This window comes from Lissotriton helveticus, chromosome 10 (assembly GCF_964261635.1).
Source record: "Lissotriton helveticus chromosome 10, aLisHel1.1, whole genome shotgun sequence".
NCBI classification, from domain to species: Eukaryota; Metazoa; Chordata; class Amphibia; order Caudata; family Salamandridae; genus Lissotriton; species Lissotriton helveticus.
The window spans coordinates 225,767,089-225,788,181 of record NC_136071.1 but is presented as its reverse complement, the minus strand read 5'-3'; the positions used below and the strand labels follow the sequence as shown (position 1 = coordinate 225,788,181).

General features: G+C 43.5%; 1 protein-coding gene across 1 annotated transcript in view; it reads left to right on the top strand.

The window, feature by feature from the left end:
• The window catches only part of SLC5A10 (solute carrier family 5 member 10), a 733,155-nt gene that overhangs the window by 231,867 nt on the left and 480,195 nt on the right, over window positions 1–21,093 (top strand). Inside the window, 1 exon segment of the mRNA XM_078665174.1 lies at window positions 13,564–13,669. Coding sequence (XP_078521300.1) covers window positions 13,564–13,669 — 106 coding nt within the window.

Here is a 21,093-nt window from a genome sequence, read left to right as displayed (position 1 = left end):
ATCTACTGGCTTCACATAAGCCAAGATATCAAGGTATCAAAGTGTGGTTTGGCCCAAAGAGAAATAATGCTCTTTATTATTTGGTCAGGGTGAGGACTCATAACCAAAGTCAACACATCTTTGCCCTGAGGGGAAAGCAGAAAGCAGGGTAGATCCCAATGGTCCTCTGTTCACATAGTTCTATTTGGGGTAAATGAGGAATGTGGAGTGAGCAAGTAGGACAAAAGTGTACACAAATCCCCATTGCACTTTTATGTTTTATAGCAGGATATCTGTTCCTACTTCTCTGTTCTCTTTCTAGCAGGGCAATCCTGACTTTCAGGTATCTAGCTGCAATTGTGAATATTTAAATTACTTTTTCATGAAATCCATGAGTCAAATACTGGAAGTCACTTTTTTGTATTGTTCGAGAGCAGCCGTGGCTCTTCCGCTAAGGAGGAGGAGCCTCGCACCACTGTATTTTGAGCAGTGGATAAAAGAAAAATAGAATGATAATAACACTAGGTTATTATCATTTTATTTTTCTGGTTTGCGGGGCTTGGCTGTGTCACAGTCAGCAAGGGGAGAAGTGGTGGGCACTTAAGTGGGCATGACTGCGTGGCCAGCCATCTTGACCTGACCAAAAAGTCATGCGCACTTTGGATGTTCCCCATCAGGCTGTAATGCACAACCTGGTGGGGAATATGCACAGGCTCCCACTGCCGGTCTGAGCGCCGAAACACGGCGCTCAGACCAATCACAACTATTCATTGCAACGTTGTGATTGGCTGGGGGAGCCTGTTTGTGAATCCTGCTTCAAACAGGAACAGAAGAGGATGGGGCAAGACGAGGCCGCGATCCAGGACTATCCCACCCCGCCCATGATACTTGATGGCAGCCTCCACTGTTCGAAAGGTGGCAAACCTTTATTCACAAGGAACAAGCAGGCTCTGGTGGCAGTTTCAATCAGACAGTCACTGGTGCGAGCGCCTGAGGCGTTTCGAAAAATGTCTTCCTCAGAGGCAGTCGCTGAGTGAATGCGTGCACCTGGTCTCTTTACATATCGCTATGTTCACCCCCCCGATGGGCCTGTCCAATAACAGCACTGCACTATGGGAAACGTATTCCAGGTAATGTTAACCTTTGATGGTGGCACTAATTACTGCCCAAATTAAAAGCCCTGGATGGGCCACCGCCAGCAGTGTCCGCTATTGATCCCACAACCGTGTTTCAGATGACGGCTCAGCAAAATTCAAAGCCGCGTGCCCCCATAGTTCCGGGGTGGTGTTTGTTCGGCGGCTGGGCAGCCGCCCTAGATATATGCTCCGATTGGCATTTCCCACAGTTGAACAGCACTCCAACATGGTTGAAAGGTGGCAAACCTTTATTCACAGGGTACAAGCAGGCTCTGGTGGCAGTTTCAATCAAACAGTCCTTGGTGGAAGCGCCTGACGCATTTAAAAAAAATTCTTCCTCAGAGGCAGTCGCTGAGTGAATGCGTGCACCTGGTCTCTTTACATAGTGCTATGTTCACGCCCCCTGATGGGCCTGTCCAATGACAGCACTGCACTATGGGAAACGTAGTCCAGGTAATGTTAACCTTTGATGGTGGCACTAATTACTGTCCCAAATTAAAAGCCCTGGATGGGCCACCGCCAGCAGTGTCCGCTATTGATCCTACAACCGTGTTCCACATGATGGCTCAGCAAAATTCAAAGCCACGTGCCCCCATAGTTCCGGGATGGTGCTCGTTCGGCGGCTGGGCAGCCGCCCTAGATATACGCTCCGATTGCCATTGCCCACAGTTAAACAGCACTCCAACACAGTTGAAAGGTGGCAAATCTTTTTTCACAAGGTATAGCATTTAAAAAAACCTTCACTGAAAAAAACATAGGTTTTAGAGATGTTATAGTTAGCTGGACATTTCACTTGTACAAAACCATTGAAATTCCTTCGTTATAGTTAGTTGTACTAAGTATAACTCGAGCGCCCGCAATCCACTGCTGATTATGTCACATATTACATCATTCATGACATGGTCAGTGACATCACTGATGACATCTCAAATTACATCACTGATTACATCACTGATGACATCATCCAGTGAATGTGGTTCGATATTTAAATAAGTATTATATATATAGCAATTTGCATTGTAGCCAGAGTGGATGTATATGTGTCTGGATGGAGGATTTAGTAGCACTGTGATTGACTGTCTAAGTGACTAATTTAAAGTGTCTCACTAACTATATGGGATAGTGATTAAACTGTGTGAATACCTGTATCACTCTATCTCTTGTTGTGTAAACTACTACATGAGTTGGTTACTAGCTATGTGAAAGTCTATATTAGTTAATAATTAGTTAAGTGAGTATTTGTATGGGATAGTGAATGTGTGTGTGGTTGGGTGGGAGGTGTGTAAATAGTTGATTTAGAAGGTATATGAGGTTAAGACTGTACGTGGAAACAGTTGTTTGGGTGACTGAATCTCTTTATGGGTGTGGTGATGAGTAAATATATTTCTTAATGATACATGTTCAACAATCTAGAAATATAAAAGGCAGTGTATGTGACAGTTGTTGTATATAAATAAGTATACATAAGACTCAGTGATTGTATGAGTGACTGTATCGAAAACTGTATACTTGTAATAGTGATTTTATAACACACTAAGGGGCACATTATGATGGCGGACGGACCTGAGTCCGTCCGCCACCATAGAGTAGGAGGGAACCTCCGCATGGCCTGCGGAGGTCCCTCCAGTGCCATTAGGATGTGACCGCCACCCTGGCGGTCACATCCTCTATTTTTAATATTGCGGCGGGTGCGGCTTCCAGCTGCACCCGCAGCAATGTTAAAAATGCACGCACTGCATTTGTATGTAGAAAGTGGCAGGCACCGCGCGGTGCCTGCCGCTTTCTGCATACAAATGCAGGGGGGTACCATAGGTACCCCCCATGTGCACCCCCCACCCACCCTTCACCTAGGGGGCCCGCAACGGGCCCCCGCAGTGAAGTTACACATGCTTTTCCACGGCAGAAAAGCCGCCGCGGAAAAGCATGTTTCAGAGCCCATCCTAATCTGGCTGACGGTGTCTGAGAGACACCGTCACCATATTAGTGCTTTTCCGCCGCGGTTGTGAGACAACCGCGGCGGAAAAGCTGCGGACGGAAACCGGGACCCACCAGCCATCTTAATGTGGCGGTGGGTCTTTGGTGGGTCCACAGAGGATTTTCCGCATCCTCCGGGCCGGCGGTGGCTTCCGCCGGCCCGGAGGATGCGGAAAATCCTCCATCCTAATGAGGCCCTAAGTATGAGTTACTATCTATATGAATAAATAAAGTCGTGTTTGTATAAGTGTGTAGCTTAGTAAATGTAAGTATGATCAATTGTTTGCATAAGTGAGTAGGATGACTGCATAAGTGAATAGGATGTATGCTGGTGTGTAATGTCGATGTAGGTGTATAAGTATATTTAATAGTGTTCTATTGATCTTTGTTAGCATGTATGAGTGAATCTATAGGTAAGTGTTTAGATGTGTGTGTAGATGTAGGAATCACTGAGTTGGTTTTTAGAAACTTGTATTGGTGATGTCATTTGAGATGTCATCAGTGATGTCATCAGTGATGTCACTGACCATGTCACGAATGATGTAATATGTGACATCATCAGCAGTGGATTGCGGGCGCGTGAGTTATACTTAGTACAACTAAGTATAACGGAGGAATTTCAATGGTTTTGTACGAGTGAAATGTCCAGCTAACTAACACCCCTAAAACCTATAGTTTTTTCAGTGAATTTCTAAGGTTTTTTAAATGCTAATTTCTAACTATAACATGTCTGAAACCTATGCTTTTTTCAGTGAATTTTTAAGGTTTTTTAAATGCTAATTCCTAACTAAAACATGTCTGAAACCTATGGTTTTTTCACTGAATTTCAAAGGTTTTTTCAATGACAATTTTTAAATGTATTAATTGTTATATTTATTTTTTTGATACAGATTTACTACATTTTTTTAAACTATTATTTTTAGATATTTTATTTTTTAAATTACATTACAAAATATACTTTCTCAGAATGAATTACTTTAGTTTAAATACTTTGCAAATAGGCAATAGGCTTTTAAGTAGAGTAGTTACAGTTGTTGCAATGGGCAACACAATTTCAAACACAATGCAACATTGAGCTCAATGTGAATTTCTAGTTAAATGCAATTAGTTACTTTATGGATTACTTTTCTAACCACAGGACTGGATCGTAGATTCAGTCCTGGGACATCTCCTGTAAATAGTTGATTTAGTCGGTGTATGAGGTTAGGACTGCTCGTGGAAACACTAGTTTGGGTGAGTGAATCTCTTTATGGGTGTGGTGATGAGTAAATATATTTCTCAGTGATACATGTCCAACAACCTAGAAATATAAAAGGCACTGTATGTGACAGTTGTATATAAATAAGTATACATAACGGGACATCTCCTGTAAACAGTTGAGTAAAAGCGTTTTGGTTACAGTAGTGATTTTTAAGGACTCTTATTGTATTTTAAAAGTTGACACTTAGTAACTTTTTCACATAGAATCACCAATGTTATCCTTTGGGAGGAAATTCACTTAGCAGGTAAGTAGTGTTATCTGGTGCATCTCTTGTAAACAGTTGAAAGAATGCATTTAAGTCATACAGGTGATTTTTAAGGAATATTTGTAGTTTGTGAAAATCGACACTTAAAAACTTTTCTGGTGAAAACCAGATAATAGATTCCTATGGAAGGAAATACAAGTTACTGGTAAGTACGGTTAGAATTACTTTTCAGGACCAGTGCTGGGCTAAAAGATGCAGCACTGGGTTCTCTCCTGATAACAGGTGAGTAAATCGGAATTCGTTGTTCGGATGATTTTAGGTGAATATTTTAAAGTTCTAAAACTCCACACTCCAGTCAATGTTAGCCTATGGAAGGAAATTCAAGTTACATGTAAGTATGGATAGAATTACTTTTCAGAATCAGTACTGGGCTCAAAGATGCAGCACTAAGGTCTCTCCTGATAACAGGTGAGTAAATCGGAATTCGTAGTTCGGCTGATTTTAGAGGAATATTTGTAAGTTTCAAACATCAACACTTAGAAACTTTTTCAGCAAAAAGCAGGCAATGATATCCTATGGAAGGAAATTCAAGTTACTGGTAAGTACGGTTAAAATTACTTTTCAGGATCAGTACTGGGCTCAAAGATGCAGCACTGAGGTCTCTCCTGATGACAGGTGAGTAAATCGGAATTTGTAGTTCGGCTGATTTTACTTCGGTCCAGTATATATAGAGCCACTTTCCTACACCATCCCCTCCCTTCACCACTGTGCAAACACGCCCTCTAGCGCATTTTAAGTTGGGGAAATAATTCCCCTTCAATCCTGAGGGTCCCTAGAGTCCAACTAGCTCACTTGTTACATCCAGTAAGCGCCACAGAGCTGCTTAGCAGTGAGATGTAAAAAGGGGCACAGCCTGCACCACCTCTCTGCAACGCAGCGCAGTGGCGCTTCCTGGAAGCACCTGGTGGGCTACTTGGCCCCCATGGTCCCTCAGGATTGAAGGGGAATTTTTCCCCCAACTTAAAACACGCCACAGGGCGTGTTTGCACACATCACCTCAGACCCCGTCCCCTCCCTTTACCACTGTGTACTGTAAACGCACCCTGTGGCAGTTCTAAGTTGAGAGATTAAGTCCCCTTCAATCCTAAGGGTCCCTAAGGTCAAACTAGCCCACTAGGTACCTCCAATAAACGCCACAGAGCTGCGTTGCAGAGAGGTGTAAAAAAGGGCATGGCGTCTGGCGCATACTGGAGATACCTGTTGGGCTATTTGGCCCTCAGGGACCCTCAGTATTGAAAGAGAATTAATTCCCCAACTTAAAACGCGCCACGGGGTGTCTTTGCACAGTGGTGAAGGAAGGGGGCGTGGCCTGACGTGACATGTCTGCAAACACGCCCTGTGGCGCATTTTAAGTTAGAGAATTAATTCCTCCCCAATCCTGTGGGTCCCCAACAGCTAGATTTGGCTTTTTAAACGTCTAGAGCATTGCACGGCACTTCATCCAGGTAGCGCCAGCGTGTCTTCACGAAAGCGCCACCATTCATTTCATTTCGAATAATCCGAGTCAGGCAAACAGCCGCGAAGTTCGGTCTGGCGTCCCTAACAACGCGTTACGCCAGCCTTCGGTGGGCGTCACTCATCACGTGACGCTTTTCCCACGCCCCGCACCACGTACCCGGAACTATACAGCATTTAAACAGTGGGCAGAGGCTCGCTCGGTGTTCCACGGGATGCAGTTGTTGGTCGTAAGCTAGGCATATTAGCCGGTGCATGGTCTTCACACAGTGAGTACGGTTGCATGAGACGTGCGGGCCCCGCCTGGTCCTAGTCTGAGCACGTTAGTTTCAGGCAATACATTTTCACTGGTCCTGACGAAAACCTGGAATTTTCCACTTAGAGGCTGAAACATGTAGACCGTTTTTAAACTCACTTTTTTCCACATACAGATACCGAAGGTCAATCACACCTAACACAGTATCGCCAGAATTCATTTTTAATATTGTCCAGTTGCTCCAGAATAAATAGTTCCCGTCAAGGAGTTAAAACTGTCCAATTTGTAATTCACTCACTTTTTAAATTTTTCACTCAATCACAAACTACCCGCTCCATATTAATCAGGTGTCGCAGCACACCCGAACTGCACTCAGCTGTTTGGGTGGGATCCCGATGATGAAGCATGTCACCAACTAGGTTGGTGAGTGAGGGGTCTTTTTTAAAAAAAGGAGAATTTTTCCTTTTTTTGTGTGAACCTCCTGTCTGACTTCAGAGACATTGCCATGTCTCTAGGGTGTACCCCTCCTAATGTTTTGACTAAAGTTCTACTTGCACACCACGTTTGACTTGAATCTATTCAGCATGTTCTATGAGCAAAAGTTGGCACACTGGACTGTAGCTGCCTGCGCTAAGCGAATGTTGAATTTGTTAGAATGCATCATGGGAGACCAAAGTTATAGGCACATTCTGTAATTATACAGGAGGGACCACTACTGTGTAATATCTAATTATATATATTTCCTTTCCTGACATTTGATGTAGCATCCCTTTGTCACAGATATTTTGCATTCCATGCACATCTAGGAGTGATATTTGTCCTGGAAAAGTAATACTATTTATTGAGAAGCTGGAGCAGGCGTTTAACATTTCTGATGGGTAGAAGGGTTTTCAGCATCATACAGCCAGATTCATCAACGGAAAATCGGCTCGCAAAGGGCCAGATTCTGAGAATCTGGCCCTTTGCGAGCGCAATTTTTGCATTTGGGATTCATCACCCCAAATGCAAAAATCGCAAATTGCGAAATCGCTAAATTGCGAAATCGCTAAATTGTGAGGAATTGCATTTAAGGAATCTCTATTTGAGATTCCTTAAATGCAATTCATGAACCATTTTTGAATTGCGAAATCGCTATTTTTGGCCGCTATTTACCGCGAAGTCTGACTTCGTGGTAAATAGCGAAAACTTAGAAAAATGCACTTTAGTGCATTTTTCTAAGTTGTATGTTACACACACACATGTCCTTTGGACATGTGTGTGCGCAACATCAGTCTACATTTACATTTCAGGGGTGCTACAGGGTGTCCTTTGGACACCCCTGGCACCCTTGAAATCGCATCCTTATTTGCGATTAATTGCTAATCGCAAATAAGGAATCTGTAGAAATCGCAAATAATATTGCTATTTCTACATGAATCCCGTTTTGCGAGTCTTTAATAGCGATTCCTTAATAATCGCTATTAAGGACTCGCAAATCGGGACATTGATGAATCTGGCTGTATGTCAATAGACTTTTAGGACTGCCTGAAGGATGGCAATAACCAGATGTGTTTAGCTGACTCTGTGCTCATGTCAGGCACAATGCATACCTATTCAGTATTCAATAGGGTGTGCACACTTTTGTCCCAGATGTTTACTATCTTCCTGGACTCTGCCTCCTCCTGTGATTTGCAAAGAACACATCCCTTTGAAGAATTATAACTTCACTTTAATCATGCGTCATTGTGAACATAAGTTAGTACTATATATATATATATATATATATATATATATATATATATATATATATATATATAATATATATATATATATCATTTGATTTATGGTACTATTTGTAAGACGCCTGGAAAAAACCTGTTCCTTTTGGTTAATTTCCTAACTATAAACCTCATTGTGGTTAACAAAGTACACTTGTTGTGATTGGGCATCAAGGAACACGGGGCGGGCTCCAGAAGGTTTTTCACTTGCATTCCCTTGGCTGTCCTTGCCTGAGTGTCCTCTGATTGAGGGCATGTAAGGCAAAGGGTGACTCCTCTCTTTGGATCTGTTTGTGCAAAGATGTCCTTGGAGCTGGAACCTTATCCCTGTGACTCCCACCCAATCATAAAGTATACTTGCAGGTAAGGTGAGGTGACCTATGCCTATACATGGCAATTCTGTGCTATCCTTTATGGTAATTCCAATAGCACTCACTGCAGTTAGTCGCCCAATAGCTGACGAAATCATTCATGTTATGTTTCCGATTATCTGAACCTGTGTAGGCTATTTGATATAGGCTATTCATATCATGTATCTTTACTGTACATAGCACATCCTTTGCTGCATAGTACCAAGCTTAATTTACTCAGGCCCTAAAGCTCCTGGGGTTCTTCTCCTCACCTAGTTGTATGTTTAGTGGGAACCTAGCAGGCTTTTCATGACCGAAGACTAGCTGTTTCAGACGCCTCTGCCACCTGTTCTGTCCAAACTGCTTTGGTGATCTGTGACTATCTCCCCATGTCTATGATCTTACTTACCTTTGGGACGGGAAGCTTTCCAGCTACCCTACTTTCTTGTCTTCAGAGAGCGTTCCAGCTGTGTATCTGGCAAGAGATTGATGGTCATAATGTTATGACCTGTCTATAGCCTGTATTATAGGTAATCCTATTAATATACCCGGACTGAGTACTTCTCAGTTTCCTCTATACCTTCGATATTGATGTGTTTTTGGAAGGGTTTTCTCTTTTAGTTAACACACATAGGTGGCTCTAACAAGGTATCTGTGGAATCATTTTCAGCTTCCTGTTCATATTGCATCTTGTAATACCTTAAGAAGGCATTCTTCTTCTGAGTTACTCATCTCTGGATCTATGGGCTAATTGTTAGTTTCCTATGTGTCTTGAACTTGGGTGGTACCTTACGAAGAGAGTTTCTTCTATGTGGACCTAACACGGGATCTGTGGACTTTTAGTTGCACATGTGTTCTAACTAGAATGTGGTAATCTTTGGATTTTACAACTTATCTGGATGATCCAACATGGGATTTGTTACCTAGCATTTCTCATCTGGGTGGACCTGTCAGTGGCCATTGGGTAAGAGATGCTCTCAGTTCCTATCACATCTTTTCATACGGGTTTACATTGCAAAGGATTTATTTGGACAGACCTAGTGCCAGAGCAGTGACCTGATATGGGACTTGTGATCTGAGTGACTCTCTACCCTACCTATGCCGTGAGCGAGTAAATCCAGCGAGAGTTACTCTGGCCCATCTGAATAATTCTCATGAGGTTCATCTTCAATACTATGTCTGCTTATGATTCCTCTTCTAAAAGGAACCTGATCAGAGGCCTTTTTCTTGCCACGTGTTCATGGAATAAGTAACTTTCTGACACCCTCCCAATTCTCCTCTTGATAGCCCTGACATGTATCCTTTGCCTAGAAATGTCCTTCAAAACGTAGGTCCTCGTTTGCAGCAGAATCCTAGCTACTTGTCCTAATTCTTAACTTCAAAGAGTCCTATGAGGTAAGTATGAAAGAGCAAGTTCTATATTTTCTGATACACTTTTCTGTGGCATAGGGCTTCCTGGTTGCAGCTCCACGAATATAAATGAAAATTGTGAGCTGTCAATTCACACATCTTTGTATAAACAAAAAAAGAGAGGTTAAATAGGTCTCAAAAAGCCACAGAGACGGAGCGATGCAACTGGGGAATCACACACCCACTTTGGGTGGATAAGAAAGCCCTCACACACCGACCTAGTCAGTGTCATGCTTCATCATCGGGCCCCACCAAAAGAGGCCGAGTGCCTCTTTGGTGTGCTACGACGCCAGAAGACTGCGGAGCTGGTTGTGTGAAAAGGGCGTGCAGTGAGGTATAAAAGTAAAAGTGCCTAAAGGGTATCTGCAAAAAATATTTTAATGATAGATCCCTAGGACACGGTTAAAAGGGGTTAAGTGTCTGAATTTTTTGCCAAAGGTAATGGATTGGTTAATTCAGAATTAAAGTTAGTCAGTCAACATGTTTCTGCCTTTACAGTGGTTTAAATTTACCTAGGCATTCATCAGGACTAGTTTGTACCCCGGCGGTATGGACTCTCTAATCGTCCACCCTAACCTGGGGGCGTGAAAGGGAAAAAATCAAAAATGTGATAAAGTGCATAAAAAGGGGGAAGAGCAGGTTGATCATTCCAAAAATACTCCTGGATTAGGAGTGTTTCTGCACTTTAGATTATGGCGCTAACTGCACCATGGGTCTCGGGAGGGGGGTTGGAGCGTACCTGGCACATCGCCCTCAACGCTCTCAGCCCGCTTTTGCACCTAGCATAACCTCAGGACCGGACCCCGAATTCACACGTCTTGCCACACACAATATATCTAACTCCACCCATGTAGGAGGCAATCCATACATGCAACTTTCAATCATAAATGCTGCAAGCTCTTGCATCCAATCTTTGTGACAAGGCAACAATTCAACAAGACCACAGCATTTAAGCATGGTGCTATAGAAACTCCAATGACAATATAATACACGCTTGATCGTTTATAACGGTTGACACGCTGACTATTGAAGTTTTTCTTTTCTTTTTGCAAACAATAGATTATTCAGTATGCAGAATATTTCAAGTGATCATCAGTATTTAGGTAGATTCAGCTCAAGGACTTAGTAATAACTTACTGTAATGGCCTGAGTCTTAAAGCCATTTGAACACATAAGTTTCACTTATATATGAAAAATACTTGTTTTATGAGTTCCTAGAGGATTAAAAGAGAAAGAAATGCACTTCCGCATATCTAAAGACATTTTTAATACACAGTTACTCTCTATGCACATGCCTATAGCCCTTTCCTTGAACAAACATCAGAATCTAAAGAGGTTTATCAAGAACAAACGTGAGAACCTTTGCCAAATCCTCAAATTAAAAGATGTGCACCCATGTAATGTAGTACAGGTTCAACTTCTGAAGGCTATTGCACATCGGATTCCGCATGTTCCAGAAATGCCAAATTAGTATTCTTTTTCATTTTAGTTTTTGCAATAATATTCACATTTTAGTGCATTTACCCAATAAAAGTAAGCTTACACATACTGTCCACCTTCCATACTTTGCGACATCTGCCACTCTCTACCCGACTGTATCCTTCCTCTGCTCAATTCTTCTCTTCTTTCCGGGACGGTACCCAGCTCCTTCAAGGAGGCCGTTCTAGTGCCTCTGTTGAAGAAGCCTGGAGCCGACCCTGCCGTCCCGGCAAACTATCGTCCTATCTCTCTCTTACCTTTTTTCTCAAAAATCTTGGAAGCCCATGTCACTGCCTGTCTCTCGGGGTTCATCGAGAGTTCCATCTTTCTCGAGGCCAACCAGGCCGGCTTCCGCCCTGGTCATTCTACGGAGGCTGTGATCCTGGCTGTCCTAGACACCTTGAGAGACGGAGCTGACAAGGGTACCTCCCAGGCCCTGGTTTTACTAGACCTGTCGGCCGCTTTCGACACGGTGGACCATAACATCCTCCTCCACCGTGTCGAACAGGCCGGCATCCAGGGCCTGGCGCTGGCCTGGGTGAAATCTTTCCTTATGGGGAGATCCCAGTCCCTCAGCCTAGGTACATTTAGGGCCCCTAGGGAACATCTGCCTTGTGGGGTCCCTCAGGGCTCCTCACTATCCCCTCTTCTTTTCAATCTCTATCTTCGCCCTCTTCTCTCTTCTCTGAGGCAGTGGGACGTCCGCGTCTTCAATTACGCGGACGACCTACAACTCATTTTCTCTCTTAACTCTCCTTCTTCTATTCCTACTTTTCAGGCAGTCATGTCCCATATCTTTCAGTGGATGTGTCAGAACCAGCTGAAATTGAACCCCGGTAAGACGGAGCTCCTCCTGCCGGGTAGGAGCGCCGTCCACTGGGGTCCATATTTCTGGCCGACAGAGCTTGGCTCTCCTCCCTCCCCGGTAACCTCGGTGAAAAGCCTCGGGGTCACTATTGACGCCGGGCTCTCTCTGGGGCCGCAGGTGGGGACAGTGGTTTCCTCCTGCATGTTCCAACTGCGCAGGATCAGGAAGGTGGCCTACCTTCTTACTCCCGATGCCTTGCTTCAAGTCATCATGGCCCTTGTTCTCTCCCGCCTGGATTTTTCAAATTCCATCTATCATGGCTTGCCCAAATGCTCCATCAATAGGTTGCAAGTCACTCAAAACCAGGCGGCGAGACTGGCCCTCGGGATTCCGAAGTGGCAGTCCGCCAAACCCCTCCTTATCAAGCTACACTGGCTCCCGGTTAGCCTAAGGGCTGCCTTTAAGGTTGGCTGTCTTATTTTCAAATCTCTCTCTGGTTCCTGTCCCGCCTTTCTGAAATCCCTTATCTGCCCCTACTGTCCCTCACGTAACCTTAGATCACTTCACTTACATCTTCTGGTGGTCCCTCCCTTCAAACTCTGTAGATCTGGGGGTCGAAGATTTGCCTTTCTCGGCCCCAAACTTTGGAACTCTCTTCCCCTCTCAGTTAGGACTTCCGGTACTCTCATTCAATTTCGCAAATCATTAAAAACCTGGCTTTTCCCACAATCCCGCTAAATTCCCTCTGTTTCCTCAGCACCCTTTCAGCGCCATGATACCTCCGGTGACAGTGCGCTATACAAAATCCCCTTAACATAACAATTGTAATAGTACCATTTGTTTTCTGGGTATTCACTGAATTCCAGATGATTACAATTGGAAATCTATGATCTAGTGGATGAATACGGTCTTCTAAGTAACAAGCACAAATTCAAATTTTTGATGCACTTATGTGGCATGTTCACAAAATGTTTTGAATCTGAAGATGATGAGCACAAATTTTATTTCCGCCCAAAAGATTTCTGTGAAGTTGGTTGAACGACTCTGCTCCATTTTGCATGTACCAAAAACGTTGGGTTTACTCTATGTTTTGAAGATGTTAAGGAACTTTCTAATCATGTTGAGGATGTTTTACTCTATAAACAGCAATACACAAATCAAAGGGATAGGTCTTTCTAGCCGCCCACCCTACTGCCTACCTTTGAATGCATCCAAGTGGGGTCAAAGACTAGACTCTGTCTCGTTGCAGACGGAAAGACAGAAGGATTCTCTTACTTGCCCTACCTCAAACGGGCGGTCCGTTCCCGTAGAGCACCAACTTCTGACCAAGAGTTGCAAAATGGAACATCGTTAAACATGTCTATAGTGCATTCTAGTGGATTACCTATGCGTGGTACAAGTGTCTTCATGGAACTCTTTGCTTTGTCATCCAGACAGATCTCTACTCTGGGGCCCTGTTTGTGCAGGTCTGCCTGGGATGGAACCTCTATCTGTCCACGGTGCTGATGCTGGTGGTCACAGCTCTCTACACCATTGCAGGTAAGGAGGAACTCTAAAAAGCATTGCTTTGTCTTTCAGTGCTGTGTACTACTTCTAGTCTCCACAGCACCTTCCTTGGTGTGGAATCTCTAACTGTTTGTCCATCCTGCTGATGCTGGTAGTCACACTTCTCAACACCGATGCAGGTAATGGGAGTATCCCACAAGACTTTGTTTGGCCTACTGAATAATGTTGCATGGTCTCTCCCCTGCGGCGTAATCGCTCTTTCTTCACTGCCATCATGCTGATTGCCAGCTCTCTAAGCCATTACAGGCAAGAATGAATCTCACAAGATCTTATTTTGGGCTTTCTTCAGGAATGCCGCATGTAGACTACAAGGCCTTCCACCAGGACATGGCTACAAAGGATTCCTTGTAAACATTCTCCTCATCCTCGTTTTACCCTACTCCTAAGTGGTCAAAAGCACTTTGTTGGATGCCTCTTCGAGTGTTTAGATCACTGTTGGAAGAAACTGGAGAGTGCTATGGAAAAGAAAAATATTACTACAAAGGTACTCCGGAAAGACATATTGTCATATTAGTAGTCTTATGACAGATTTAATGGGTCTTAAAAGTACAAATAATACTGACATAAACCATGATGCTGGATAACTTGTTTTGTCAGCCCTGCCACATAATTTGGTCTTCCGTTGCCACAAAATTCAAGTAGCTTTGAATATAAGCAGCTAAAATAGTACAACATCCTTTGCATGCACCGCAAAGCTATGGATGCACCATCACTCAGGCCCTCATCTCCAGCCAACTGGACCCCGGAAATGAACTCCACGCTGGGATTGCACTTCACCTACTCCTACGACTACAGACCATACAGAACGCCACAGCCAGACTCGTCCTTGATCTCCCTAGATGAACCCACATCACCCCCTACCTCAGGGAACTTCACTGGCTCCTTGTACAGAAAAGATACCAGTTCAAGCCCCTGACCTATGCATACAAGGCCCTACACAACTGCGGACTCAGCCACTTGAACCACCGCCTGAACTTCCATCAGCCCACCAGACACCTCCGTTCTGCGTTCTTTCTCTAACCCTCACCCACCTGCAACTGATGTAGCAGATGCAGAGGTCGCTCCTTCTCCTACCTGGATTCAAAGACATGGAATGTCTTTGTCATCTACAGACCCCCCATCTTTTTCAGTGTTCCGAAAGTCCCTAAAGACCTGGCTATTCAGCTAATTAACTGGACCCTGACTGCGCCTGGAGACCCTCATGGGTGATCAGAAGCGCTCTACAAATTTACTGATTGATTGATGCATTTTGATCTCAATTTGTGTGCTTCTTCTTGTTCGTGCATGGTGTTATTAATACTCGCCATTCTCCAACTGCAGTTCATGATTAATGAGGTTTAGGTAAATCAAAAAATGTGACGTTTCTCAAAGGAACTCTTCCCTGGATCAGTAGTAGAAATGTCCTTGTCGTACTTTTCCTGTTATTGCTCATCCAACAGAGGATTTCTTTTTTCAGGAGAAAGAATCCTCGCCTACCGAGGTGCCATGCTTTCTCATAAGGTTCTGTCCCACGCTAGGGTGGTGCAATGGATAGCTGGACCCTCAATGGCGGCTATTTAGTGGAGATCTTTTCACTGATGCACTATCACTCACTCACTTTTGCATGCATATATTGCCGGTTTCAGGCCTCCCAGTTTTCCATCTCCATTGGATGCCATAGAGGGGAAATACATTTTGCCGACAGGCTGGAAGAGCATTCTCTGTAACACCCGATCTTTAGTAAAACATCATACCGAAACCTGGGACTTGATTTCTACTGTACAGCCTGAAATATGTTTTTTGACCGAAACCTGGCTAAAACCTCATACAGTCCCTGCCATTACCCTGGGCATCCCTGCAGGATATAAAATATTAAGACTGGACCGACCGGTCAAAACCGGTGGCGGGATTGCTATTGTTTTTAAAGAGGGGCTAAATGTTTCCATATTGGAACAAAAAAGTAACCCCTCAATGGAAATTATGATCTTCAGGATCAATACCTCATCCAAAGCCCACTGGAAGGGGGCCTTCATCTACCGTCCCCCAGGGTCGAGTGCCGGTTTTGCACTATACCTGATCGAACTTCTGGCCCCGTATTTTAAAGCTGGAGATGATTTTTTCCTTCTTGGAGATTTTAACATACATGGAGATCTTCCCAACAACCCTGAGACTTCATCTCTACTATCAGACCTCTCGCTATTGGGACTTGTAAAGCAAAACAACGGCCCAACACATTCAGCAGGTCATAAACTGGATATGATCTTCTCTAATTGCTCTAAGATTATATGTCGACACTCGATTCAGGTGAACTGGACAGACCATTCCATAATTGAATTTTCCCTTTTAGGTTTGGATAAACCTAATATACGCCCCCCCCCCCCCTCCATTCATTTTGGCGCAGACAATGGCATAAAGTGACATTGGATGAACTTCAGAAGGCTCTTATTGAGCCCCTCATCACAGCTTCCAATAATATTGAGACAGCCCTATCTAAGTTTAATTCTGCTATCTCAGTTGCGGTCGACTTCCTGGTCCCTTTAAAACTGTGCAAGCAGTGTCCCGCCTCCTGCCAGGAGGCGTGGTACACTGACCAATTAAGATCGGAGAAACAGGCTTGCAGAAAACTTGAAAAAGCCTGGAGAAAAACGCACTCCGAGGAAACTAAAAATTGTCATTCTGATGCTCTGTCACTATATCATAAAAATATTAGATTGGCTCGAAAAACTCATCTCGCCTCGCAGTTGACGGAAGCTGGTAATTCTTCCAAGGCACTTTATCGGATTCTAGAAGCCTTTATTAAACCTGTGGCTTGTGAAAGTGCAGACGCTTCCTCTCAATCACTGTGTGACGACATCTCTATCTTTTTCAAAAATAAAATGGAGATTATATATGACAAAATCATCAAGGCTACACATTTTAAGGCTAGCCCCCCCCCCATAACACTCCCCCTCCCATCTACTCCTGACACTGCAACACTCACTGTCTTTCCAGAAGTCAGTCAGAGTGATATCCATATTCTGATGGGTCAAATTAAAACAGGATCTCCCCTCAACTTGATGCCTGCCAAAATTGTTGCTTCTCTGGGCAACCTACTGTGTCCCATGATCAAGACCATTATGAATCTTTCTCTCAATGAGGGTCAGGTACCTCAGGAATGGAAGAAAGCTCTAGTAAATCCTATCCGTAAGAACTCAGCTCTCCCATGGACAGACTTTTCCAACCTTTGCCCAATATCCCTGCTACCCTACCTGAGCAAGATGATGGAGAAGCATATCAATACCCATCTTTCGAATTTCATCGAGCGGTCAGGAGGCTTGGATCACTCTCAATCTGGATTCAGGCCCAACTATAGCACAGAATCGGTGCTCCTCTCTGTGACCGATACCATCAGAATGTCACAGGATAAAGGGAGCTCCATGATTCTGGTGCTGTTAGACCTGTCCGCAGCATTTGACACGATATCGCATGAAATCTTGCTCAGTCGTGTGCAGAAGGTTGGGGTCGGGGGGTTGGCTCTGTCCTGGTTGAAGAGTTTCTTATCAGATCGTTCACAAAGTGTCAGCTTGGGTTCTTTTCGTTCTATGCCCATGATGATCACCAAGGGGGTGCCACAGGGCTTGTGTCTAAGCCCCACTCTTTTCAATATATATGTGGGCCCCCTAGCGGACCTTATGAGAACTTATGGATTTATCCCAGTGTCGTACGCTGATGACACTCAGCTGTTATTCCCTTTTCAGACTCTAACTCCTGCAGTCAAGCATTCCTTCTCGGAGGGCATGAGGGCGGTATCCCGTTGGATGGCCTCAAATGTCCTACAATGCAATGTAGGGAAGACCGAGGTCATGCTATTCGGAGAGGCCCAACTACTGTGGTCGCCAGATTGGTGGCCATTAGACCTGGGCCCCGTTCTCAGTCCTAAGCAGACAGTGAAGAATCTAGGGGTCCGGATGGACCAAGGACTGTCTCTAAAGGAACACGTTAATCAAACTACTGGTTCTTGCTTTCGGGTGATTGGACTTCTGAGACGTGTGTTTCCTTTTCTGCCTGACACCTCTAGAAAAACCCTTGTCCAGGCCCTAGTCATTAGCCGCCTAGATTACTGTAATGGACTCCTCATATCAGCGACTGACAATCTGCTGAGTAGGTTACAGGTGGCCCAGAACACCGCTGCAAGGTTGGTTCTTAACCACTTGGATGCTAAGGTGTTTTATGGCTTCCCATGTAATTTCCATTGAAATCAATGGAAACTCCATGACGAGCTGGGCTCGTCATGAGCGTCGAAGGGGTTAATGCCCCGCCTAGAACTCCCTCCCGTCCTCTTTTAGAAAAACTTCACTGGTTGCCAATTCGACAACGGATAAAATTCAAAATCTGTTGTGTCATCCATAAAAGCACTTTTGGTTCAGGTCCCTTGTATTTGGCTGAGAAGTTCATCCCCTACAAACCAGTTCGCACTCTCCGTTCTAGTAATCAATTTTTTCTACAGGTTCCGTCCATTAGGAAAGCTAGACTGAGAGGCAGAGCCCTTTCTTATCTTGGCCCCAGTCTCTGGAACAAAATACCATTTGACCTGAGATGCTGCACCAACGACTTAATTTTTAGGAAACAGCTGAAGACATTCTTGTTCTAAATATTCCTCCCCTTCTTTAGCGCACTCATTAGAAGCACTATCCCTTCTAAACCTGTTGGGTGAACCAAGCGCAGAGATACTCCTTCGGGAGTTGAGTCTAGCGCTATATAAGCCTTTAAATAAATAAATAAATATGGCGTAGTGAGTAACGGTGCATCAGTGATAATAGTGGATTTCGAGTGTAATTAGAGAAAGGTTTAAAATTGTCCATAAATACCCACAGGAATAGAAATGTATTTGGTGATCATTTATAAACCATGTTATTCAGATCGGTGTCTATATCAATTTGCACCTTATTACCCTTGTTACACTGAACAATGTGTGCTGAACCTGTTGAGCCCCTCTTACGTTTGATGACTTACTTGCTCCAAAGTATGTGGACACGGTACATTCACCGAAAGAGTGAATGTACTGTGTAGTCCCGGTGTGCCTTCGAGTAAACCTTCCCACACTCTCCAGTCCTGAATGTTCTCCTTTTTAATAGTAGGCATGTTTTCTTTAGAATGCGCCACCTATTGCCCCATAAACTATAATTCAGTGGCATTGCTTATTTTAATTAGACAAAATATAGGACCCAGTTCACAAAGCCATGCACACCTGTGAGGTCAATGTAGCCCTGCAAATGGCTATTGAATTAAATGATATTTGTAATTCATAAGAGTTTGTTTTAAACACATAATTTAATTACTCACACACACACACTAAGTATGCCTACACAGTTTGTGCACACCTACAGACTTGGGACTGTGAGAATTCAAAAACGTTTCCTCTGCTCATTCAAACCCTGGTTAAATTTCACGGTCTACTCCTGACAACGGCAGATGTAAATCAATCTTCAGCATAGGAAAGGAACCCTCTATAATTAATGGTGTGCTTTCTTAATGTTAAAAGAAAAAAAATTAGAAATTGCAATGCTGGGAAATTTTCACATTTGAAAATGTATATAATTACCTGTTCATGTGAAAAGCAGAATTCACAAAAGGATTTCAGGAGTACTTTGGGGGGAAATTGTGACAGCCGCGGTTTCCCAAGAGTTACCCCAGAAAGCTTTGTCATCTCCTCTAAATAATGCAAATTGACTTAAAAGATCACTATAAACTTATGTCAGTAGATTTACCTTTTTGTAAATTGGACCCACAGCCTTTCTTGGGACACAGGCTGCTGTTGTATATTTTGAGTAATTATACCATAAATACACATTACCCGTTACTAAGAATACCACAAGAGCATTATATACAAGATACAGTGTGCACTCCTATACGTTTTCAAGTCACTGAGGTGTTCCAAGATTGTATTGAGGAATTCTTTATATCTCATGGAACTCTGCAGTGACTTACAATATCCTTTTATCATCACCAATCCCACAAACAGCCTATGTCCTTGGCCCCAGATTTAATAACACTTTCTGCCAGGTTTGCCTTAGTTATGTAATGCAAAGTGTTAAGGTAGGATTTACTATCCAATGCAAATCTAGATTTGCATTTGATAGTATACCAAAATAACGCAGTTGCACAAATGCGCTGTATGGACATTCCCACACAACCATCCATGGATTTTGACTCTAATTCCCATGGCAAAACCAAAGGGGATGATGGACGGAGTGTTGAACATTGCAAGCACTCACCCCCAGTCCACTGATCTGGGTTTAATCCATCATCATTCTTTAGCTCACTCCGCCACCCCAGTTCAGACATGGCCATATGCAAATCAGTCTGACCCTGTGCCTCATGGGAACAGTCTAGCCCAAACTGCCAAGCCAATTCCCATGTACAAAGAATCATAGGCAGGTATGTGCATCAAAATTCTATGCTCCCTCAAGGCACCCGCAACGACCAGAAATGAGAATATTTCCTTCTTGTTTTTCCTACTTTGCATGTGAGCTATATTATACAGCACACATACAAAGTGGGAAAATCCGTAAAGCATAGTTTTTGTATGGGAAAGTAACCCATTCCACTACAAAAGAAAGAAGTTTAGAAAATTCAGACACCCTGCCACTATCGTGCAAGGTTGTCTAAATTGGTGCATGGCTGCCAAAAGTACGCCAGCGCAGGGAAAGAGAACAGCACCACATCTTAGTAGAGATGGTGCTGTTCTGCTGTCTCCATTTTACGCTGCGTTGTGTGATTTCTTTGTAAATCTCCCCATTGGTGCCATGATCCTTCACATGAAAGACATAATATGGTTTAAGACATGAAGAATAAAAGCATAATCCGTAATGCAAATGTAAGTAAACCAAAAAGCAGATAGTAATTTGTCTTTAAAACGTTTCAGAATCAGTCAAATGTAAATCAGAGTAAAATGGGGTGGTAGGTCAGAATGAGTAGTAACATGCAGACAGATCCTTTGTTCCTTGTACTGAACGAACTATGTGCAAAAATGAAACGTTGCCATACATCTCTCCTTTGTGCTGATCACTGTGCATTTTAGGAAAACAGACCATGAGAACAAAGAGAGTTTAAACTTCAGATGTAATGATACTCTGTGATCTGCCCTTCACCTTGGCTGCTGGCTCTGGCAGCAGGCATTATAACGTTTCCAACTCATCTGTAATAACTAGTACAGTGGGACAGCTGCATTATTTTCTTATTACAGGTGACTAGAGACGTTGAAAGTCCACTAATAAGGACATTAGTCAAGTTTTTAGACTGGGTCCGCACACTTCCATGCATTATTTATGTATGATGTTGATTCACACAAGCTGGAATCATTTCTGAATGAAAGATTTGAAACAGAAACAAATGATCCATAGAGATAATTGTTCAGGCCCCTGGGGTCAGAGAATGTG